Source organism: Megascapheus bottae, chromosome 23, assembly GCF_031878675.1.
Source record: "Megascapheus bottae isolate mThoBot1 chromosome 23, mThoBot2.hap1, whole genome shotgun sequence".
Taxonomy (NCBI): Eukaryota; Metazoa; Chordata; class Mammalia; order Rodentia; family Geomyidae; genus Megascapheus; species Megascapheus bottae.
In genome coordinates, this window is record NC_143531.1 from 18110317 (window position 1) to 18136737 (window position 26421).

Sequence of the window (26421 nt, forward strand, 5' to 3'; positions counted from 1 at the left end):
TGTATTATTTTCAAATTGTTCACACTGAACATTTCCTAAGTATTAAATATTTCCCATCGTAAATATTTGAATGTATCATTTCAAGCATATATTGTGTTCCCTCTTTTTAAAATTGATCATGACTAATGTCTTTGTGAATGCTCAGTTATTTTTTTAAGTACTCACCATATGCTAATGTAGTGCACAGTAGTAATCTACAGAGCTGCTGCAGCACAAATCCCTACGCTAGGAAGATGAAGTTTACATTCTTCCCTTTTTTATTGGCTCTTCCTGACTTGAGTCCTCTTTCTGTGTTCCTGCTATCATTGAAATACCTACTGTGTCTAAAATCTTCTGCAAATTGGCAGATTGAAATCACCTGTGCAAAGAGGAAAAATCTGATGGGATTTTCCTGTAGGAAAAAAATTATGCCCCAAGTGAGTATTTGAGCCTTCTATGAGCTGCAGGGATGTGGTGTGTTTTTTTGTTTTTGTTTTTGTTTTTTACTTTCTGTTCAGAGATCTTACTTTCAAATTCTTCATCGTTCTCTGACACCAAAAGATTCCAGCTATATCCCACCCTTGTTACATAATACTGAGCACTTTTAAAAATTTTATATACCTGTTGTACTGAAATTTGTAACTATTTAAAAATATTCATCTCCACTTTGATAGATTTCAGTAAATTCATCTCAGAAAGAACGAATACCTCTGTCCTCTGCACACAGCCATGAAAAGAATAGTTGGGAGTCAGCATTTGAAGTATGAATCACAGATTCTACCTTGAGAAGCGCCATGGATCTACTTCTTTAAAGGAAATAGCCTTCTATTGTTTTATTTTTATTAAAGAAGTAGATGTTTTCTATAATAAAATCTAATGAATAAAATAGCCAGGTTCTCACACTCTTTCCTATCAAGCTTATTACATTTCTGGAGGGGGAGCATTTGCTCTGAAATGACAACACATAATTCAGAATTCAGTGCAAAGATAAAAGATCACTCTGCAACTGGCCAATAATGCATTCTGGAAGAAATACCCCATCTCCAGACTATACCTCCATATTCTGAGCAAATGGATCCTTTGGATCACAGAGTGTTGAAGATATCCGATGGTTGCCACGGAAACACCGCTGACTTAGATTCTGGGGGACTGGAAAGGTCTGTCGAATGATTGTTAACCTTCCAATTGACCTTCTTACAAGTTCCTGTACATCCGCATCATTTATTTCCTGTAAGATAAGTAGCAATGGAAGAATTAGAAATTCTTTAATTCAGTAACAAAGGAAAAGAAGCCATTCACAGGTAGAAACGCTGTCTACAATGCATTTGCTGAAGGCTTATCACCTATCAAATAAAAACAGCTCACACTCATTAAAATGTTCAAGGTATTTGTCATTACTTTCTATTCCTTAAGCAATACAGATTTATGTCTAAAGAATTCTAAAGAATTTGACTTCTATACACTTTATTAACAGCAATTCCATCCCTTGTCATGTTAAAAATATACTACAAAAATATCAGTATGGACAAAAACCTTAAATAGCTCCCAGAATGTTTCAGTTATAATTCATTATTCGCTAGTGGATTTCAAGATATTTTGAAGACCTAGGGAGATAACTATAATCCTTCCTAGCAATGGAAAATGAGACTTTTGAAGTAAGATGAGCAGAGGGAACAAGAGGAAATATTATTTTACTATTATCTTTAAGTAGTTGTACAAGAGGGTTTCAACTCAACAGATGAATTTATAGATACAATGCATCTTCACCATTGCCCCCCCCTTTCCCATCATCCTCCCCTCCTCGATCTTGATCCCACTCATCCTTTCAAGTAGGAAAAGACTATAAAATATTTTTATTATTTCTTATGGGAGCTTGCTTATATATTTCTCTTGGTAAGGGATAGATAAAACAAATTTCTTATCGGTGTGTAAGTGCAAAAGGTAGTTTATCAATGTTCTGACATGAAGATGTGATGCATGTTAATGCATAAGACAAAGCCAGGTTTAGTTAGGGAGTTTTCCTGTGATGGTGAGTGCATAACTCAAAAGTATACTTCTTTCTCTCTTGGCCTCATAACCGCACAGTTAAATATTCAAGTTTGGCTTAATAACAGATATAGAAGTAATTACGTATATTTCTCTTCTTCAAAGCCTATATTAGTTTTAAATGTCATCCTTTCTTTCTGATCTTTATGAATTATAGATTTTTTCTGAAAAGAAAATGACACCTGTCCATCACTAAATGCAGTGCAATATTAGAAATCTCGGGACAATTAATTGCTAATGCACTATAAAAATGTTTTCTCTCAGTTTCAAATTCCATCATTTCCCCTTAGTCAGTGTCATTTCTCTGGCCACCAAAGGCTCTGTCTGGCAAAGCACTTGTCACATTTTACTTTTGTCAACTGCTTACAGATTCAACAGTTCGGGTAAGTTCATTTTGATCCTTATTACTAACTGGAAATTTTTAAACTTAACTGTTATTCATATCGCTCTCTAATGTGTTTTAATGTTTTAAAAATTTCATGTTGTGTAGTCAAGAAATTTCATTTTTAATGAAAAGATAGTGAAAATTGAACAATTTTCTCATAATGGTATATGTTATATATATAGTACTTATTTGCTTCAAAACACAAAGATATATCCAAATTTTAAGTAGTTCCATCTTTATCTGTGCCATGCAAGACAAATTACTTTTATACTTTCCACAAGGTGAAGTTCTCAGGTTGCCTACGTCTAAGTACATCTGAAGAAATGTCAGTTTGAATTGAATAGATTTCATCTACCTTATTTGTGAAGGAGAAAAGAAATTAATGCTCTGGAAGGAAAGAATCTGCCATTCTGAATGAAACCACCAGACAGTTGGTCTCAAACCTTTCACCTGCAATTTTGTTTTTGGCACCTGATCTCAAAAATCAGTGTGGTAATGAGATGAGAACTTGATTGGGAACTCTTTTACATTTATATAAATTTCATTTCTGCATCTCAAAAGGTCCATTTCAAGAGTGTAACAGATATAATGTGCTACATAAACATAGGCACTGACAAACAGAAAATTGATTCCTTAATCTGGAAGAAAGATTGTATTAAAATATATTTTAACATCTACAAGTAAATTTCTTCCTTTAGAAACTATTAGCTGGGCATGGTGGCTCATGCTTTTAATACCTAGCTACTCAGGAGGCTGAGATCTGAGAACAACAGTTCAAAGCCAGCCTGGGCACTAACTTCCATGAGACTTATATCTCCAATTAACCACTAGAAAACTGGAAGTGGTGCTTTTCCTCAATGGTTAGGGTGGTGAGTTGAAGAGTTCAGGGACAGTGCCCACGCCCAGAGATCAAGCCCCACTACCAACAACAAAATACCAAACAAAAACAAAAACACTATTGGACACTGAAACTAGATATTTTTCCGATGTTGTTTTTAAATTAAGGTTAAAATGATAAAATTTAAAAATCATAAACAACAAATATACCAGGCAAACACTTTCCAGAAATACACACACACACACACACACACACACACACACACACACACACACACACCACAGATTTTATACATGTATATATGCCTGTGGAAATCTCAGAAAAAAAATGTACCTCACTTTGACAGAAGTATGGTGAGTAATCACACTGATGTAAATTTTGGCTGTGCAAAAAAAGACTTGTCAGATGTTTCTGTCATCTTTACCCTGAGCTAAAAAGTGCCTCACCATCAGTGCTATCTATTGAGTTATTTGTTAGACATTGTTAGAATTGGCTGGGACCTCATTCAAGTTTTAGTATTAATCTGTAGAACAAACATTATACTCATATAATCAATCTATCAAGGCATAGGAAAATAGTAGCTTACAACCATGGTAATAACTGATAAAATTTATACTCAGGATTGATTCTATTTTGATGACTTGCAAAATCAGAATTCTTACCCCAAATACTCTTATTCCTATTTTTTTCTAATTTTCTGAATGCCCATAGTAAGTATATAAATAAGTAAACTTTTTTTTTTCTATTTTGTCAGTTATAGGGTTTGAAGTCAAGGCCTAGGTGCTATCCCTGAGCTTTTCTTCTCATCTACCACTCTGAACTACAGCTCCACTTCCAGTTTTCATGTTCTTCATTCGAGACAGAGTCTCACAGACTTTACTCCCTGGGTTGGCTTTGAACTGCAATCACCCTTGTGAATAGCTAAGATTATAGACATGAGCCACTGGTACCCCTCAATATAATATGACTGCATCTAGATCTGAATGAGGCCAAATCACACTAATTATATGATTGATCACATAATTAGTCCAGGAATGGTCTACTCATAGATCTTAGAGGTCTTGACTAATAAGTACCTATCATGTAGAACTCTCAGATTGTAATATCAATATATGTATATATATTTATTTATGTACACACATACATATTGTAATATATGTACATATATCTATATAGCATATTATATATTGCACATGTGTATATTATATACAGATATTAGAGATATATGACATAAGAATATATATTGTGGGGCTGGTGGCAGGGGGCAGCTTGAACTCAGCTTGCACTGTCTCAGGTTTTTTTGCTCAAGGCTAGTGCTCTGCCACTTTAGCCACAACTCCTCATTTGGCTTTCTGCTGGTTAAGTGGAGATAAGAATATCAGGATTTGTCTGCCGGGACCGGTTTTGAGTTTTGAGTCTCGGATCTCAGCCTTCTGAGTAGCTTACAGGCCTTAGCCACTGACCTTCATCTATAATAGATGTTTAATCTCATATATTATCTTTACAAAAAATGAGATGCTTTTCATGAGGAGTTTGACAAGTGTATGGACTTTAAAACAGTTGTATTTCTTTCTGTAAGTGAAAAAAAGAGAACTGCATACTCTGTTGATGCGTATTCATATGCGGAACTATTTAATCCTCATATAAAGAGGTGAATATGAAAGTTTTAGAAATGACATTAAAATATAAATGGAGTACAGGCTCTCCCCTGAGCAGAATTCACTTCTCGTACAAAGGGGAACTGTACTTTTCATGAAGATGATCTTTCTAAGCAAGCAGTATGAGCCAACAGTAAAAGCTAAAACAGACTCAGTGGGGAAGACTTTCTCCATTTATTTTATTCATAAAAAAGACTTTTATCATTTTTAAAAATCCTTATTCTATTTTTGTTTAACAGCATTCACTCAGAAAGCTGCAAGTTTACTTGGAATTATGTCTCCATAGCAATTCAAGGCCACAGGAAATGCTGAGAGCAGCTACCTCCCCGACAGCAGAATGGAAGTGACAATAAAGGTAATTTAACTTTACCTCATTTATAATGATCCAATGACAGTCAAAAGCAACCAAATTAGTCTCCACAACCTGGAATAGAAAACAAATCAGTCATCAAACACTGATCACGTAAAACAAAGCAAACAAACGACATAAGTTTTTTTGTACATAGATGAAAATGAATCACATTATAGGAGCTTAGATTTATTCAGAGATGTAAAGCCATTAGCAAAATGCATGGAAACACTTGTTTGATATGTAGACTTGCTAAATCAAAGAATCCTTCATCAAAAGCTAGAAAAACAGAAATGTAATACATTTTTGTGATTTAACCGAGAATGGATTTCAAATTTTCACTTGCCCATTCTAAATATTATACTAAACACCTAATAAATATTTAATCATATATACTTCTGTAATTTGACTCAACTTAATTTTTTTTATCCTCTGATACTCTTACTTCCCTGTATGTTTTCTTGCTCTTTGGGTAAAGTGGGTATTTCCCTATTCTAAAATTATTATAGATTTGAATAGATTCAATTCTAAATTTATCTGATTCTAACATACTAAAAGCATTTTTCTATTAGAGAAATTAGAGCATTGAGAAATTGATAAGAAATTTTACTAGTTTTCAGATTGTTAATAAGTTGAAAAGAAATAAGGTTTATATAAAGGCAGAAAACAAACAGCAAATGGAAAATAACTCTGGTTGACTAACTTTAGATATTTATTCTAATACTCCTTTGCTTATATGAAAAATGTAAGCTTTATATATACACATGTATATACATGTGTATGTATATGAGTGTGTGTGTGTGTGTGTGTGTGAGAGAGAGAGAGAGAGAGAGAGAGAGAGAGAGAGAGAGAGAGAGAGAGAGAGAGAGAGAGAGAGAGAGAGAGGAGAATAGTTTTCATATCAAGGCATCTAAAACTTCTTACCCTCCACACCCTAGACATGTTCTTACGTTTCATATACTAAGCACTTGATACGTGAAACTTCTTTGTGAGAAGTTATTCTTCAATTTCTAGGAATTATACTTAAGATACGCTTTCTTCAAGTATGAAGGTGCTTTCTAATAATGAGCAAGAGGTTAGTAACGAGTGTGAATGACATTTTGTGATTATTATTTGTCCTGTTTAGAACTCTTTGAAACATGAATTTTAATTGTAAGAAATATTTCAAATATAATTTCAAAATACAAATGTTTTATGTGATTTGATATTTTCTAAAATTTATATTGTAATTTGAGGAAAACTTTTTTAATTTGGCATGAATTTTATACCGTTTTCCTCTCTCTATCTTTGTCTTTGTGTCTCTGTACCTCTATGGAATTATATTTATATATACAATATATACATACATACATACATCTATACATGTGAATGTGTATATCATATATGTCTATCCCTATATATCCCCTTAGTCTCTGTGATCTTGCTAACGTATGAATACAATGCATTATCTACGATGTAAGGATTATCTGTATTTATTTTTATTGACATTATCATTTTGAATACATGCATACTCAATTTATTACAGAAAATATAACTCATGGCAATTTCAGTTTTAGTTAAAGGAGTACCGTTTTTCACTTCATGTAAGTTATAGTAAACTAAATTTCTGATTATTTTCTCTAATAGTTGAGAGGCATGTCATCAATAATTTTTTAACAATGGAGCATATTAGATAATAAGTGAAAGTTCCACTAGAACTTAAAAGAGTCTAAGTTAAACATTAAGGCACAATATATAAAAAGTAAGTTTTGGCCCATCCCATCAAAAGATGGGCCAAAGACTTAAAGAGAGTCTTCTTTGAAGAAGAAATAGACACATGAAGAAACGCTTGACATCTCTGGTCATAAAAGAAATGTAAATCAAAACAACGCTAAGATTCCACCTCACTCCAGTTAGAATGCCAGGATCAAGAAATCTAATAACAACAGATGCTAGAGGGGATGTGGCCAGGAGGGATCACTACTACACTGTTGGTGGGAGTGCAAACTCATTCAACCACTATGGAAAGCAGTATGGCAGTTCCTCAAAAGACTAAACATAGAACTCCTCTATGACCCAGCAATTCCACTACTTGGCATTTACCCAACCGTCCAGAAACAAGGGCATACTAAAACCACTAGCACAATGATGTTCATTGCAGCACTATTTACCATAGCAAAGATATGGAACCAACCCAGATATCCCTCAGTTGATGAGTGGATCAACAAGATGCGGTATTTGTACACAATGGAATTCTATGCTGCTGTGAGAAAGAATGACATCTCCCCATTTCTAAGGAAATGGAAAGACTTAGAAAAAAATCATATTAAGTGAAGTAAGCCAGACTCAAAGGAACATAGGCTCAATGGTTTCCCTCATTTACCATAATCAGTAGAAACCTTGGGCTCTCATAGCAGAGATTTACAATAGAACAAAAATCTAGAGACTTAAGGCCATACAGTATGATGCTAAATGTAAGGACTTCCAGGATTTAGAAACAAAAGCCACATAATGAGTGTTGTCCTTAATGTACTCTGTTATCTCTCATCTCTTTTGCTGTCCCTTGGTTATCTCATACTACTACAGTATTTCACTTTATCTGATATATTGGATATATGTGTATTTGGTTATTTGAAATTGGATGGGAAAGTGGGGAAAACAAGATGAGGGTGGTGGTCGGGGGAGGGAAATGGGGACCAAGCCATGAGAAAGGGTATCAATGTATGTGAAGTAATGCGCCTTCTATCTGGCGAATGTAATGTAACCCTTCTATTAATTACAATAAAATATATGAAAAAAGTAAGTTTGGGGGCCAATGGCATCAGTGCCTCATACCTGCAATCCTATCTACTCAAAAGGCTGAAATCTGAGGATTGTGGTTTGAAGCCAGGCCAGGTAGGAACTATCGAAAAGCGAGAAATGAATGCACAGTTCAAGTGGTAGAGCCAAGTTTGAACATAAAAGTTAAGGGAGATTGTCCAGGCCTTGAGTTCAAGCCCTAGTACCAACCCAAAAAAAGGAAGGAAGAAAGAAAGAAGGAAGGAAGGAAGGAAGGAAGGAAGGAAGGAAGGAAGGAGGGAGGGAGGGAGGGAGGGAGGGAAGGAGGGAGGGAAGGAAGGAAGGAGGGAAGGAAGGAAGGAGGGAAGGAGGGAAGGAAAATAAATCTTTGGATAAGATGGAGGAGTGAAAGAACCAATGGGGGGGGAAATGCTATAAGCAAAATATAGATATAGGAATAGTTTAGCAAAAAAGAGACATAAAATCCGGGGTAATACAGATTGAAAGCATTTTGGAAACAGTATTAGAGGCAGAGAAAAGAGATGGCATACTTTAAATCAACCTGTTCTTATTTAGATAATCTATGCCATGAGGCAAGAAGAAGCAAAAATGCAAGCTATGATATCTCTATGCTATCTTTATAAACTGTTAAGTAATTTATGTTGCAGTCTTGTGCTTTGAACTTGCAGGTAATAACGTCCTTGTAATTTGTCAACATGGTACCATTACCAGTACCAGTACCTGTACCTTCCTTTCCACTGTAATCCAAAATAAACTTGCAGGAGAATGCCTAATACAGCATCAGGACACAGTTGAGCAAGACTCAGTCTTGTATTACAGTAGACAGCTGGTGGTCAACAGAAAAATGGTTTCTCCTTTCAGGCTTTGGTTTCCTTCAACAGGATTACCAATGTGAGATTTTTAGCAGAATAAGTTTAAGACAAGAAGAAAGCTATCGGTACTTGGACTTTGTTGAACTAAGGACCAACACAGTCTTTATCTTCACATCCTAAGTCGAGTACTCTTCATCATGGATTGATCCCTAGGTGTGAGTAAACTAAAATTCATCCCTGTATCTCAATGTGCATTTCAAAGAAAACGTCTTTCAGAACCTCCATTCTGCTTGGAAGCTCTCCAATCTCCAGCTGAGTCTCTTCCAGACTCACTGTTGAATGCTCATTAGCCCCCTGGTTTCTCTTAAATTTAACGTGTTAAGTGAAATAAAACTTTCTGCCCTAAGGACAAGGAAAGGATGTAAAGTTTACCAGAACTAGACAATAGAAATTCCACATGAGTTTAAGTCAAGTCATAGAAACGTACTGATGATCATCTAAGTTCATTCTCTCCTTCTGCCAAGAACATGGACTAGTCCGGCTTTCCCACCATGCACTGCAGAAGAGAGCTACCATCTGTCGCTAAATTCTAGCCAATAGAACAGGAACAGAAGTGACTTGATCACATTCAGCACTGACCTCCCATGTGCTGCCTCTGCTCTCTGTGCCTCATAGCTCACGGTTTCCTGACATGGCTGGCAAATCACAATGACTCTGATGCATGTAGCAGACTGTCACTGTATGCTCTGTAGCGCTACTGAGTTGACATAGAATAAAGCTGTATTGCACTGAGACATTTCATGTTGGTTATGCATTGTGTGTGTGTGTGTGTGTGTGTGTGTGTGTGTGTGTGTGTGTGTTTATGATAGCCCTTATTGTTTTGCTTTTGCCATTTAAGGCTGGCACCCTCCCACATGGGTCACACTTCCATTTGTGACTTTTTGGTAGTTAATTGGAGATAAGTGTCTTAGGGACCCTTGTTACTCAGGCTGTCTTTGAATCAAAATTCTTAGATCTTAATCTTTTGAGTAGTTAGGATTAAAGGTACAAGCCACCAATGAGTGTGTTGGTGACACTTTTATATAAAGTAATTTAGTCTATCTTAATTAACACAAAGAAGAATTATTAATCTCTGCTTTGTAATCACTGATCTTAATTAAGCTCTGTAAATACATTCAATAGACTAACTTGTACTTTATATAAGCATGATTTCAAAATCATTATGTATTTGTTGGCTCTATTAATGATATTAAATGTTCAGGATTATTATTTATTTTTTTGCCAGTCCTGGGCTTGAGCTTAGGGCCTGAGCACTGTCCCATTTTTTTTTTCTTCTGGGGAAATAAAATAAATGCTATTATGAAGGAACTTAAGAATAAAAGGACATGTGTTATATTCCTTTAATTATCTAACAAAGTATGCAAATTTGCATGACTAAATCTACATACTAATTTAATACCCTGTTTTAAAGAAATGGAAACTTGTCTCAAGATTTTACACAGAAACTTGATGCCTCTGCTTCTTGTCTGAGGAAATGTCCAGTGAAAGAGAAAGACAGTTTCTTTATTCTATGTTTTCTTCATGCATAATGAATAAACTCACAAGAGCTCTCTAAATTTTTGGAATTCAAAGTTATTGAAAGTTCCAAATGTTAGTAGCCACTAATTAAAGAATAAGAGAGCTGAGTGCAAGTGGCTCATGCTCGTTTTCCTTGTAACTCAGGAGGCTGAGATCTGAGGATCCTGGTTCATAGCCAAACTGAGCAGGAGTTTGTGAGATTCTTATCCCCAATTAAACACCAAAAAGTGGGAAATATAGCTGCAGTTAGAGTGGTAGAGCCCTACGTCTGGTGAAAAGAAGCACAGAGACAATGCCCAGGCCCACAGTTCAAGCCCTAAGTGGGCATGCACATGCACAAGAATGGGCACACATGCAAAAGATAACTGATATCTGTCATAAAGGAACATTTGGGATGAAGCATGAAGTTCAGTGGCCTACTCCTGTGAATCCTTCTGACTTTTACTTAGTTCAGTTAGTTCAGATATAGTAGTAGAAGCCTCCTAACAGAGGCATGCATGTATTATAAATGTAGACATCTCAGAGATGTTAAAATGTAAAGTTCAAAGGAAGAAAAGTGAATAAGGAGTGAAAATTTTGTCTAGCCCTATCACATATTATCAAACTGAGTTAATGTATAATTAGACCATATTTATATGAAATGGAATTCTGAGCTCAAGCCAGGGACTGGTGGTTCACGCCTATAATCCTATAGGAGGCTGAGATCTGAGCACTGTGGTTCAAATCCAGCCAAGGCAGAAAAAGTCCATGAGACTCTTGTCTTCAGATAACCACCAGAAAATTAGAAAGAGAGCTGTGGCTTAAATTGACAGAGTGCTGGCCTTAAGCAAGCAATCTCAGGGACAGAGTAACTGATTAAAAATGGAAAATTCTGAATATTTAGTATGAGTTATACAACTCAACAAACTGCTGTGAAAATTGATTTACTTGATTATTTTAATAATTTTAACCATATTAATGTTGCTTTGTTTAATAGCACTGAAGTTTAAGTAATGCTATGCCAAACTAGTAGCATTATCAACTTGAATGATCAAATTATGTTTTAGACTATTTTAAGACATCCTAGTAATTCAGAAGTCTATTTTCATGTTCATAGTTATGTTATAATTCAAATAGAATTATTTAGTTTTCCCACTTTCCTTTCTTAAGTAGCACATCTTCTATTTTATTAATAGATATTTAAAATAAATGGAAAGGATTAAGAAATTGACTAGAAATTTTCTTTAAAAAAAATTCCAAAGGGCAGGGAGTTTGGCCTAGTGGTAGAGTGCTTGCCTAGCATGCACCAAGACTCAGGTTCAATTCCTTGGTACCACATACTATAGGGGAAAAAAAAGCTGGAAGTGGTGCTGAGGCTCAAGTGGTAGAGCTCTAGCCTTGAGGAAGTCCAAGGACAGTGCTCAGGCCCTGAGCTCAAGTCCAGGACTAGCCAAAAAAAAAAAAAATTCCAGGAACTTACATTCAGTTGCATCACTGGTAACATAGCTGCTTTGTGTCTTTGTATGGATTTGTAAAAATGTTTTGCAAATTTGTAAACACTAGTCTGCTGTTTAAAAAGTTTATTTATTTATTTATTTATTTTTTGCCAGTCCTGGGCTTGAGCTCAGGGCCTGAGCACTGCCCTTGGACTTTCTCAAGGCTAGAGCTCTACCACTTGAGCCTCAGCACCACTTCCAGCTTTTTTCTATATGTGGTACCGAGGAATCGAACCCGGGTCTTGATGCATGCTAGGCAAGCACTTTAACCACTAGGCCAAACTCCCGGCCCCTAAAAAGTTTATTTTTTAAGACAAAAATTTCAGAAAGTCTTCATCAATTCACCACTAAAGGTTTGAAAATAATATGTTTCCATATTGAAAAAAAGAATGAAGCGATCTTAATATACTATGGGTCCCAAAAGAAAAGAGCAACTAACTGGACACTGATGGCTCATGTCCATACTTTTAGCTATTCAGGAAGCTGAGCTCAGAGATTGTGATTCAAAGTCAGCGTGGGCAGGAAAGTCTGTGAGATTCTTATCTCCATACCTACCATAAAATAGTGAAAGTAGATCTGTGGTTTAAATTGTAGAGTGCTAGCTTTAAACACAAAATCTCAGGGACAATGCCCAGGCACAGAGTTCAAGTTCCAGGATTCATGCAAAAAAGAAAAAGAGGACTGGGATGTAACTCAGTAGCAAAGCGCTTGCCTAGCAAGTGCAAGTCCTGGGTTCAATCCCCAGTACCAAAAAGGAAAAGACAAAAAAAATACAGTTGAAAAAAAGAGAAAAAGTATATAAAGACAGAGAGAGAGAGAGAGAGAGAGAGAGAGAGAGAGAGAGAGAGAGAGAGAGAGAGAGAGAGAGAAAGGAAGGGAGAGAAAGAAAGAAAGAAATGAAGGAAGGAGAGAAAGGAGCAAGTTCTTAAAAGATGAACATAAAATACAACACCAAAACAATATAAAAACAACAAAAGCCCAACCACCAGGGAATTCTAGAATGAAAATCACAAGACCAAGGGAAACATGGATTCTCCTTGATAATTTCTTTCTTGTCTCTCTTTTACGCCACCCTGCTCTTCTATCATTAAACACGGATGCAGCAATAGTGTATAAAGCAAGCACAGTACATGTTCTATAATTACAACACATGACACTGTCCCACCTACCAAGAAACTGAGCTTACTTTAAAAGAATTTAGCAAAAAGAAGGGTGGAAAAAAATCAAATCCTGTCAAGAAGACAACTGATGCGCAAGGACAGACCATCTGTCACTGGCAGCAACTTTGGAACTTCTGAATCTTTAGAAAAGCCCAGCGATTTATCATCAAGCGTTCCATCGTTCATTCTCAAATCTTTAGATGTGCTAAATATAGGACAATAAGAAGCAAAGAAATCAGCCACACTGCCAGAGCATATATCTCACTGGTATTAAATCTGGAATAGCTATACAAATACAGAGAACGATTTTGTCAGCGACTGAACCATAAAGGCTACATGCTGTCTGTCACTCCAGCTTAAAGTTCATCTGAATGAAAGCATCACCCCCCCTTCTCTCTTTAGAGGATGTATTATTACATACTACATGTTGATGCAAAGACTTCTAGTTCTCTGCACACCTGCTGTGCCTGCTTCCCCATCCCTGTCCTCAGAAGGACACTAGAGGACAGCAAGCTAGAGGAGGGGATTCCAAGGCTTATTCCAGAACAAGTGGCCAGAGAACCACCGAAGAGCTGCTGGCTCTTCACAGATGCTGAATATCCTTTGCCCCTTATTGACTTAGAAATGGTAGGTTAAGCCAGTGGGGGCGATTTAGGATTCTGTGGATTCCATGTGCAAATCCCAAATTCAATCAGCAGATGGCGTCGGCAGATACCAAGGAGCCTGGGAAAGGGACTATCTAGTTTGCATTGTTCCCTTGAGCTCAGCATGGGTCCCCAACCCAAGGCTCTTCTGCCTTTGGTCCAAGCAGCCTCTCTCTGCCAACCCACCCGGTGCTTTTGCTTTAGACTCTCTCTGTGCTCGGATCTTCCAGCTGGAAGACGGCGGATAACTCTTGCAATCCAAATCCTCTTGCCATCCCTGCCAAAGTTATTTCATAAACGGATATGCTAGATTTATTGTCACTGCTGTGCAGTTGGGGGGTGCCAGCGCCATGCTACCGGCGATGCTTGCTCATGTGTAAGAACGGGACACCAGAGCCCGTGCATGGAGACTCTGCCTTCCTCAACTGGCGAAGACCGATCTTGCATCCGTTGAAAAAGACTGAACAATGATTAAAAAAGGAAATCAATAATTTCCATAATTTGTCTGATTAGGATAAAATGAAGATATGACAATTATTGCTAGCATAATGGACATTTTAAAAAATTCTTTGTTCATTTCAGCTGGCCACAGGAGTATTTTTTCAAACTTTTTAAAATTGTAATTAATAGAAGGGTTACATTCTATTCACCATAGAAGGTGCATTACTTCACATACATTGATACACTTTCTCATGTCTTGGTCCTATTTACCTCCCCCCATCCCCGACCCTCATCTTGTTTTCCCCCCTTCCCTATCCGATTTCAAACAACCAAAACCACATATATATCTGATACATATATCAGATAACAAGGTGAAATACTGTAACAATATGAAATAACCAAGGGACAGCAAAAGAGATGAGAGATAACATAGTACACTAAGGACAACAATCACTCATTATATGGCTTTTGTTTCCTTATCCTGGAGGTCCTTACATTTAGTGTCATACTATTTGGCCTAATGTCTCTAGGCTTTGTTCTATTGTAAATCTCTGCTAGGGGAGCCCAAGGTTTCTACTGATTATGACAAATGAGGGAAACCATTAAGCCTATGTTCCTTTGGGTCTGGCTTACTTCACTTAATATGATTTTTTCTAAGCCTTTCCATTTCCTTACAAATGGGGTGATGTCATTCTTTCTGACAGCAGCATAGAATCCTATTGTGTATAAATATCACATCTTGTTGATCCAGAGGAGTGTTTTTGTCTGTTACTGGGTTTGTTTGTTTGCTTTTATACCAAAGCCTGTCTTGTAATTGTTGTGGTTTTGAAAGACAACTTGTTCATTGTTTGTGGTAATATGTTAACTTTTGCCACAATTAGGGAATGACATCATATTTTATATATTTTTTGATGTACTTATTAATATCACACTGACTCTTAACAGAGTAAGTTAATTTTCAGTTTGATTCACAAAAAAAAACAAATAAATGGGAGCCTTTAATTGAATTTTAGTCAGGAACTAATATAAAGATTTGAGGGCCTGTTTTAGGTGTGAAGAAAGGCTTTCATACTTTGAAGCAAAAATGAAAAAAAAGCATTTTTCAAAGAATAGCTTATTGATTAGGTCTAAGAGCAGCATATGTGGCCTCCCCAAAACAATTGTGTATAGGAGGATTATATATATATATACATATATATATGTCATTAATTATCATAACTTTATCTTACAAGCCTTAAGACATATATTTGACATATGGAAAACTCAAGGATGTAAAGGTTGAGAAAAATACCCAATGATAAAGGCAAACAGGAATAGAATTAGCAATTAGTAAATAGATATGTGAGGAACTTTTTTGCCAGTCCTTGGGCTTGAACTCAGGGCCTGAGCAATGTTCTTGAGCTTTCTCAAGAACTCTACCAGTTGAGCCACAGCACCACTTCCAGCTTTTTCTCTGCATGTGGTACCGAGGAAGTGAACCTGGGTCTTAGTGCATGCTCAGCAAGCTCACTACCAGAAGGCCAAACTCCTGGCCCTATACATACATTTTCATACCTCTGTTTCTCAAAGTTTCAGAAATCATGATGCATTTTCAGAATTAGAATAACTGCAGTAAAACTGAATATTGCAGAACAATTTCTGGGGTGCCTTGTTTTACACATGCCTTGTTGACATGCCATGGAAGAATTTGAAAAATTGAAGGTGATTTCGTTTACTGTCCTACTTTATGAACATGTGGCCTTGAAATGATGCATGGAAATATGCTTTGGGATAGTGAGTGGCTCATGCTTGCGATCCTGCCTGCTTAGGAGGCAGAGACGGGGGATTCATGATTCAGAGCCAGACTGAGCACATAAATCCAAGAGATTCTTACTCTTAACCAGAAAAACACAGGAAGTAGAGGTGTGGTTGAGTGGTAGAGCACCAGTCATGCCCCAAACAGCTAACTAAGGGTGTGAAGCCCTGAATTTTGGACTCAGTACACACAAAAATCTACAATAAATTGTTTTTCCTTTAGTGAAACTCAGTCCTCATGTTCTTTTCTGAATGTGGTCAATTTGCTATACTAATTATATGGATTCATATTTTAAAATATTGTACATATCTTAAGGTACTATGTTATCTCTCATCTCTTTTGCTGTCCCTTGGTTATCTCATATTGTTACAGTATCTCACTTTGTTAACTGATATATCAGATATATTTGTATTTGGTTATTTGAAATTGGATAGGGAACGGGGGAAAACAAGATGAGGGGTGGGGGTGGGGGGAGGGAAATGGGGACCAAGACATGTGAAAGGGTATCAATGTATGGGAATTAATGCACCATCTATCTGGCAAATATCATGTAACCCTTCTATTAATTACAATAAAAAATATATGGAAAAAAAAGAAAAAAAATATTGTACATATATCTCCAATACTCAGCACATATATGTATGTATATGCATGTATATATCTATTTATATTTGTACTTTTTATGTGTGTGCCTGTCTACCTGTTGTTTAATCATAAAACAATTATCTGTTCCTCAGTCAAAATTCCAATGCTGCCCCAAGAGAAAGAATGGAATCTTCTAGAGGAGAAATTGGACCTTAGATCTTCAGTACTGTGCCAGTAAGGCAATTAAGCATCTAGTTTCTGTAGTTAGGCAGTTAATTGGTTTACTACTGTTCTTACAGTAATGACAGGATTTGCACAGCTTGGATGTACCTACGTTATAAATAACACATCACTCATGAAGCCACAATAAAGGTTGCTTATTATTCATCAACAGACATTCCTAGCTCATTATTTGTAGTATCTTCAGGCTTTTCCAACATTACACATTTGCTTTGTAGATGTTCCAAAAATGATACAAGGGTGAGTAATTTTACCATCTAAGACTGCAGAGGGTTAAGTATTCAAAAATGTTTTTTATTAGTTTTGATGTACAAAGTATACAAAAGAGGGATAAAAAACAGCTGTTTATTATTCTCAATATATTTATGCTCATTGGAAAAAGTGGCCCCAGTGTTATTTATTTGAAGATCACGGCCACGTCTTAAAGCTTTCTGGGATTCTAAATGTCTTCAATAGTTCCTTCCATATAAAAGCATCCCGTGGTCTACTGTAAGAAATGTTTTTAAGGATGTCGGACTTGACAGTAAAGGATAATTTGCAGAATTCCAAGCAATTGGCTTTCCCGTCTGTGCTACTTCACTATTCACTATGGGGAAATATAAACTACCTTTTCTTATCATTGACAAATCACCTTATGGTGTCAGAGCTGTGTTTAGTAACAAAATGTCAGTTGAAACTCAGACGCCAACTGCTAACTGCTCAAACAAAATGTCATTTGCAGACAGGATTGCAGCATCTGACAAAGCAAGCCGTACCACCATCACACAGGCAAACATATTCAAAATCATCCAATAGGTTTTAGTGCGCATAAACATCTTGGTAATATTTTTTGAGTTTGAAAATTTTATAAACGTGCTTTATCTGTCTCTAAGCATTTATAATTGTATGCTTCCTAGAAAAATCACTAGAATTACCCTAACTGACATTTATAGCTTAGAATTTACTATTCCATCCTTCTCTAGAAATGGAGCATCCAGCCGTGTTTTGCTTTGTTTTGTTTTGTACTTCTAGGGATTATCGTGCTTAGCTTTTCCATTCAAGGTTGTTGCTCTACCACTTGAGCCACATCTCCACTTTCAGCTTTGTTGGTGGTTAATTGCAGACGACAGTCATGAAGACTTTTCTCCTAGGGTAGGTTTCTAACATGATCCTGGATTCTCAGCTTCTTTCGTAGCTAGGATTACAGGAATGAGCCACCTTTGGCAGCGTACACCTGCCCTTTCTACCATATACATGACTTCGGCCCTCAATTCTTTATTTGCCTCTCCCTCATTCTCAGAAGTTAGTGATATTCAGTCTTCGGGGTGTTCCACTAGCTCAGTTCCCAGTAACTTCATTTACTCACAAATAATTATAGTTCAACAGGAATCTCTGATTTGAATCCCTCAGATTTCTCTTGTGTCTTTTTTAACTTCTATCTGAGGGGAAAAAATCAAACACCAAGCAAACGAATCATTTTAAAGTTGTATAGCTAAAGTGTATTGGGTATGTATTTCACATCAAGAATAGTGGAAACTCTTCCCTTTTACCTTCCATCATGGGCCACACCGCAGCCCTCAGGAAGATATTTATTACTATATTTTCTGTTTTGCAAATGTACTTATAATACTTCATATATGCCCAAGTACATCACAGTTAAAGGGGAGAGTAGAGACTGGTAAACTTTACCAATGGAACCCTGAATTCTTTCTTCCTTCTTTAGGGGACTTGTAGCCTGGATTATCTCCAGGGTTTTATACTATCAGCATCTTTTCTTTCAACTCCTATAGACCTCAAGGTTTCCTTTACATGACTTCAATGGAAACCTTCCATACAGACTGTCTTCCCCAATGCTGTGACTATTTCTTTTCCACATTTTCATTCATACCTTTCCTTTCCTAGCCCAACTCTGTTTAGTTAATCTTCTTATCTTCTTGGGGGTTTTCAGGCCTCTGCATCTGACAATAGATGGTTCACTTCAGAACCATTTTCCAGGATTATATGTGAGTATGCATCACCTTTAAATGAGTATGTATAATTAGGTTTAATTTCTATAGACTCTTCATCACACTAAAAGTTTGCAGAACCAAGGGCAATGGTTTATTCACTTGTATATTTCCAACATCGAATTTGAGGGGTCTCATTCTGACATTAAATATTCATTGGTTTGATCAAAGTGAATGAATGCATGGGAAAATCACTACGCACATAGTAGTCCTTGCCAGGTCCTTGATCCTCCCACAGGGCCTGCCTGAGCATTTACTACTCACACCCCACTCCACCCCCTCCCCCGCAAATGCTATGCCTTCTTTAATTATTTTTGAGATTTTTTGTTTGAGGTTATAGTAGCTATCCATGGAGAGAGCTTGTGTCTTTTCCCCTCTACCTGAAGAGTTTCTCTAACTTGTTTGGCTGAACATACACATACCCTAAAGATGGAGGCACATGTCCACTGTACAGGCCAGCTCTCCATCAGTGGAGAAGTGAATGGATGCCTTCTTCTCATCACCAGGCAGTAGCATGATTCTGAAATGCGTTAAGGCTTAGATGTATAGATACAAGTTTCTTCACTAGAGATGTCCTTTATTTGTCTTTCAGGAACAGCCTCTAGAAACCACTCACAAGACAGGTGAGTACCTATTTTACAAGAATGGACAGGAAAAGAAACAGCTTCCCTGGGCAATGACCCTTTGATGTTTGAAAGTCCCCCCGGGCAAAGAATATTCATTGCCTTCCAGGGAAAGAAATATAAAATCCATAAGGGGATGCAATGACCATCTTATTCTGTGCAAAAGAATCCGGAAAGGTCCATTTCCTAAAAATGCCGCATCTACCTGCTGACTCAGAGAGACAGATCTGTTCTTTCTTCTTCAGCTCTTAGCTTCCTTGATGTTGATTGTGCACTGAACCTTTCCCTTCATGCAAAAAAATCTCTGCTCATTGAGCAGCTAGCTCCTGTTTAGTACCGATTCTGAAGTGTTGACACACACAAAGTCTCAGAAGGCTTTCTTCAGAGTTGAGCCTCATTTGCTCACATTTTAACACATACTTAGTGGGATCATCTTGATTGAGTTTTCCACTTATTGTCTCTCATGTTCATCAGTTTCTCAAGTTGAACCATTGGAAAGCAACTCTCAGATAACATCACCCACAATGAAGTCTCAGGATCGTTCCAGATACTGACTCAGAGTTAGACTTCCTCCACAAGACATAGAACTCACTACATGAATAAATAAGACTTACTTATGTTAAAGTGAAGACATTTTTTAAGAAGAATATGTGCAAGAATAAAATTCTTGAGATATTAAAATGCTTCCTGTAATCCTAGCTTCTCAGGAGGTGAAGATCTGAGGATCATAGTTCTAAGCCAGCCCACGAAGAAAGTCTGTGAGGCTCTCATCCCTAATTAATCACCAGGAATCTGGACGTGGTGCTGTAGCTGAAAGTGGTAAAGCCGTAGGCTTGAGCAAAAATGCTCAGGGATAGCACCCAGGCCCTGAGTTCAAGCTCCATGATTGACAATCAATCAATGAAAATGAAATGCTGTTCAATTAAGAAAGATGGAGAAGGGTATATTGTACTCACACACTGACATGCTAAATTGAAACCTATATGAATAACTACATAAGGATAATTTTTAATATTTGACCAAATAAAATGCCATACAATCTGCCTTAGAATAGAACTACCTTTCTATAATTGCCTACTAAGTAACTCATAATTTTCAGGACCTAAATATAGCCAAATTATATGCAGTATGACTGGGGTTTATTTTTCTTTCATTTTGATGTTAGCAGCGCTGGGAATTGAACTCTGGGCCTTGTTCTTATTGGCTGTACCAATTCAGCTAGGTCCTCAAATCTGGGGATTCTTTTTTTTCAACTGTTAAAAATGTTTGCTTTTAAATATAGATTTTTGGGCCTAGTGCAGGTTTAGAAGGTCTACACATGGGCTTAGAGAATGGGCATTTCAATGAAGTTCCCTGCTGACATTATGTTGCAGGTCCAGTGAATAGCTGTGTGATTGAGTCCTCTACTAAAAGGTATGATCAGGTACTGGGTATAATAATCTGATGTGGATTCTATGTCTATTTAATTAGTTTAACAAAACCATCCAATGTTTTTGAACAGCTTAAATGGGTGCTACTCCAGATAGTACCAATTGGATTGGTGCAAGAAGCAAGGTCAAGTTAGTTTCTGTTTGATTTGAACTTTCACCCTAGTTCCAGTCAATGCTCTTCAACAATACTTAAAATATTCCAATCCTGACCATGTATGTGGAACAATCCTGCAGAGAAAAAAACAAATGACATACACCTTTTGTTTCTTAATAGAAAGAAATAAAAAAAAGCCTTCTTTGGAAAGAATATTGTGTTTTGAAGCCTGTTGTTCAAACTTCTTGAAACATATTCAAGTGTGACTATTAATACCTCATTCACTGAAGCACAGAGCACAACATTCCACAAGTTATTCTGATCATACCTACTTCCATTTGGAGTAATAGGTTACTCTTGGTAAAAAATCAAAATTTCAGAATATGGAAAATAAAATATTTTGATTTTATGACTATGAGTTTGCTTTTACTTTTTTTTTCAACACAAGTGATAAAGTCAACAGGGTACCAATTGAGCCCTAAAATATATCATTGACTTGGCCTGTTCTTTATTTCTGCAGTGCCATTCCAAGTTAGTGAGTAGGCTCCAGGTTTACAATGCTGCTCAATCAATAAGGGGTTAAAGTTTGCTTCAGTCAACTTCAGAGAGATGAAGAGCAATGGCAAAACAAAAGAAAACAGAAAACAAATTCCTGAAGCCTGCCCTATGCATTTCTGTCCTTAGGTTTTATTTTGAGAAATACTCTTTATTAGGAAATATAGAATAGGACTAGAGTATATTGCTATAAAAGCTGGGGCCACAGTATTGAAGGCGAAAATTTTGTAATCTGTAAGATAAAGGGTGGCCTGGAGACTCTGTAAGAGTTACATACCAGTTCTTAATCTCCTGTATGTCCATACTACTTCCTCACAGAAAAATTTCATTTCATAATGACATTTTACTCCGATGAAAGTAAGAAAATAAGCAAGAAAGCAAAAGTGTCTTCTTGATGATGATTGCTTAGTTTCTACTGGGGTCCACAAAATGAGTGGGCAGTGATAATTCTGAGCGCCACTAGCTTCGGCTTTAGAAAATTTTTAAAGTAGTTGTAAATCCTGGAGATTGGATGACAAGTGTTGGAAATCATCCTTCCAGGATGACTTGATGACAGAAGTATTAAAACACGTCTCTGTAAGAGTCTTATGCCAGTACTAGTGATGGCGAAAATTGAGGAGAAGGATTTACTTGAAGAAAATACAATTCTATGTGTTGATAACAACCATTGTTGAGACGAAGTGATGTGTGTGTGTGTGTGTGTGTGTGTGTGTGCCTGTTTGCTTGTTCCCTTTTTGTTTGTTTTCTAGTAGATATTAATATAATACTGAGAAGGTATGTTCTCAATTTCACACTACGTCATTATGACTAATGAAGTAAGGGCAGGTAATTGTTTCGTTTAGCAGGTTTGTTTTTGCAAGCATATTTCACTTTGGCTTTCAATATAATTTAGCATCTGGATAGCTCAGAATAGTTTTCACAACAATAGAAAATGTCTGAACACTCATTTATTGTCTTTCAGTTGCCAAATTGCGGAAATCAAAAAGCACCCCAGCTTGTGTCTTACATTATATGTTCTATAATGTTCTACTTCTCACTAGAGAAGTTACCAGGAAAGTTCCTAGTTTTACATCTTAAAAGATCGGTAGTTATTCAAGAAACCCATCATATTCCTCCAAATTTAGAATGGTGGACAATAATAAGATTTTAATTTTCAAATGCATTAGGTAAGTTTTAAAACTTTTAAATAAATAAATTTGTATGGTTGATTACTATGGTGTAAAATGAAGTAAAAATAAAGTTATATAGACATTTTCTGTCTAAGTAAAATATTGTCCTTCTCTTCCTACACCATGTTTTCATCTATTAGATACCTCCCTATGCTTAGAAACAACAACAAACTGAGCAGTAAGTATTCAAATGTGGATGTGGATTATATAGAGTAGAATATTGATATTATAGACAGATACTAAGATGGCATTAGAAAGAACACTGGAAGACAGTGGAGAGAATGGAAGAAATTGTTGAATAATGAGCAATTTACTGATGTTACTTTCTAGAGCAGATATACTTTCCTTGCAATATTAGTGGCAAGTAAAAGATATCTAAATGAATTTTGTATTAATGGAAAATGGAAAACAGAGATTGAAACTTTTATGTAAATAGTTACATGTTCTTGGACATGAATAAGTGATATGCCAGGACATACAACATTTACACAAAACCAGTTTCAAATGAGCCAAAGAATAAATCAGATCTGAAGTTGACCAAAAAAAAACCTCGAGTATTTAGAGTTATTTCTGGTGCTGGGAATTAAATCCAGGGCCTTAGGTACACTATGTATGAGCTCTACCACTGAGAGCTACTTTCTCAAATTCTTTAACATTATTTAAAAATACTTTATGACAAACATCCTTTAGTGATGAGCAGTTAAGAGTGTATAATCATAAAATCATTATTTTTATCACTGAGTGGTATGGGGAAGTGAACACCAGGCCTCACACTTGCTAATCAAGTACTCTACCAATCCATCCACAGTCCCAATCCTATATAAATCATTTTTCAATACATTTATTAACAATTAAAATCACCAGCTGGTGCTGGTTGCTCATGCCTATAATCCTAGGTACTCTAAAGGTTGAGATCTGAGGACTGAGTTTTGAAGCCAGCCTGGACAGGAAAAGTACACAAAATTCTGATATCCAGTTAACAAATAAAATATCAGAGTAAATATGATTATAGTACTGAACCTGAACTCAGGGCCTAGCTAGTCTTGAGTTCTAGTGCTAGTAATAGCACAAGTATACATTTCCTAAAATCATAACATGGATTTACTTATTTTCCACAGATTGTTTCTATACGTAGAGGCCATATTTATCCCTTCCCACCTTGTAAAATGATGTAAGCTAGGAGGAAGACATCTTGCTATGCAGTCAAGATTCTGATAGAATATCTGAATTAGAATTCTGATAAAAGAAAGCAAGGAAGAACATTTCTAAATAACGGATCCTTTTACATGAATAGTTGTTCTTTTTGTCACAGATGAAAATTTTTAAATAATTTAAAATGTTTCCTCACTAAAAATCATATATATGCCTCCATTTAAAAATTTTCTGAAAATTTATTTTGCATATAGTTATTAAAAATGTATAGTTAACAAGCTTTATTATTTATAGTATTAGATTATTTGCAGAGCTAATAAATCACTGGGATTAATTTCCAGATTAATTTTTTAAAGTTATTTTAAAAAATTTTGGCTTCATATCTGAGGGAAAATTGCAATTAAATTTCAAAGAAGTTCTCAATCATATTACATTGGATATTATATTCTTGCCTTTTTTAAAGAAACTTTGTGAAAAAGGTCTCTACAAGCCCAAAGAAGTGAATTGTATCAAAGAACAAGAATGTTCAATGAAAAGTATAATTAAAAATTAACAGTAAAAGGGAAAAACAGATCAAAGTTTGACATAGCTTCAAAGCTAGGAAGTCGAATCTTTCAGTAAATGATGAATTTTCCCATTGTCTTAAGTTTACTATGTTGGAAAATTCATCTCTTTTGCTTCAAATATGACTTTAAGAAACATAAAACATTTTTAGATGAAAAAACATCTTTTCGTATTCTAGTGGCTCATGCTTATAATCTCAGCTCAGATACTCAGGATCCTGAGATCTGAAGATTGACTCTCATCCCCAGTGAACTATCCCCAAAAAAGCTGGATGGGGAGCTTTGGTTCAAGCACTAAATTACTGGTCTTGAGGGACAGCTCTCAGGCCCTGAGTTCAATCTCCAGGACTGCTACATAAACACACAAAAAATCTTCTTCAGAATCAAGTAAATGAAATTATCAAAGTTCAGAAGTGGATATGGTATGAAGCCAGAAACTTCCCAAATATTTGTGCTTTGAAATCCAAAGTAAGATAGAAATTTCTAGGTGATTATTCAGCATTTATGGGCCATTTGATCTACAAAATTTCTGAATGGAATTGAAGACATGGTCAGTCTTGGGTAAAGAATATATTCTTGAACTCAATTGAATCCTATTTTTGTCAACTTTTCAATTTCTTGCTGTCAAAATACAGTTTAATAAAAGGTTGAAATCAAGCCAGGCCTGTTGGCTCACACCTGTAATTCTAGCTATCCAGGAGGCTGAGATCTGAGGATCAAGGTCTCCAATTAACTTCTAGAAAATGGGAAATGGGGCTTGCCTCAAGGGTAGGGTGGTAGCCATGAGCTGAAGAGCTCAGGAACAGTGCTCTGGCTGAGTTTAAGCCCCATAACCCACAAAACAAACAAACAAACAAGGCTAAAATCAATTCTGAATTCTAAAATATTAGGTTATAGACAAAAAGCCTAGGTAAAGGCACTTGAGTTAGTTTTTACATGAATAAAAAGCAAATTAAAAGTACTCCCTATTCAAAACAAAAGTATTAAACTAGTCCCTTTCTTAACATGCTTCATTTTAGGGAACAAAAAGTGATATAAGTAAATACAATAAAAACACTAGCTAATCTAACATATACCAAATGAAATATAATTCAAAAGATAGATAACTGCAAGACTCACTTGGGAGATTTGAATGTCAGAAATGATAAATATGCTTATTCAAAGAAATCAATGAGCCCCAAGATGGCTCTTACTCTCAGATTTCTAAGAGAAAATGCTATCATCATATGAGAAAGAATATTTTCTATTACTTTTTAAAAATTTTTGTCCTGAGGTTTGAACCCAGGGCCTGGGCTCTGTCCTTGAGCCTCTTTGCTCAAGGCTAGCATTCTACCGCTTGAGCTAGAGTGCCACTTCCTATTACTTTGATCATTCCATAAGCTATTGATTTTCAGCCATTTAAATGGAAATGTTTACACGTATTTTGAAGTTTTTGCTATAAGAATTTGGCACAGAAAGTTCTAAGTAAGAAATTGTGTGTTTTGAACATGATGGTAATGCTATGTATGTTTGATATGTTTTACTATGTGTAAGTAAATCTGAAGGATAAGCATGAATCTAGAATTAATGGCTAGTTTGTTCAAATATTGAACAATAACAACAACGTATGACCATTATTGTGTATATAGTTAGAAACTGCCTGGAACGAGGGGAAAAAATGGCTCCTTTGATTATTATCATGGTTTCAATGCTTGTGAATTCTCAAATCTCTATGTTGAATCAATTCACAAAGCTGAAGATTTTAGAAGATAAGATAGGTCTTTGGGAGGAGATTAGATCACTGGAGTCGACATTTTTTTTTTTAGTGCGAATAGTGCCTATCCATTAAAATAGCAATTTTAGGATTTTATAAAAGATGTTATAGAACAATATTCTTTCTTGCTCTTCTACAATGGAAAGATCACTAGGAGAAGCCATCTTTGCAGCAGAGAAAGGAGCTACATGGATACCAAATCTGTTAATATCTGGATGTTGGGCTTCCCAGCTTCCATAACTCTAAGATAAACCTTGTTAGTATATAGACAAGAGGTATAGTTGCTCTAATATCCCACATATACAAAGATATTTTCACAGTTAGCTTGGACACA

The 26421-nt window shown here is 36.1% G+C and overlaps 1 protein-coding gene across 2 annotated transcripts in view; it reads right to left on the minus strand.

The window, feature by feature from the left end:
* The window catches only part of Grid2 (glutamate ionotropic receptor delta type subunit 2), a 951510-nt gene that overhangs the window by 377141 nt on the left and 547948 nt on the right, over positions 1-26421 (minus strand). For both annotated transcript variants that reach the window (XM_090356798.1, XM_090356797.1), the window contains exons 5-6: positions 5277-5330; positions 1034-1207 (exon numbers count right to left, since the gene is read on the minus strand). In XM_090356798.1, the coding sequence (XP_090212924.1) occupies positions 1034-1207; positions 5277-5330 (228 nt within the window). The remainder of the gene's footprint in view (positions 1-1033; positions 1208-5276; positions 5331-26421) is intronic.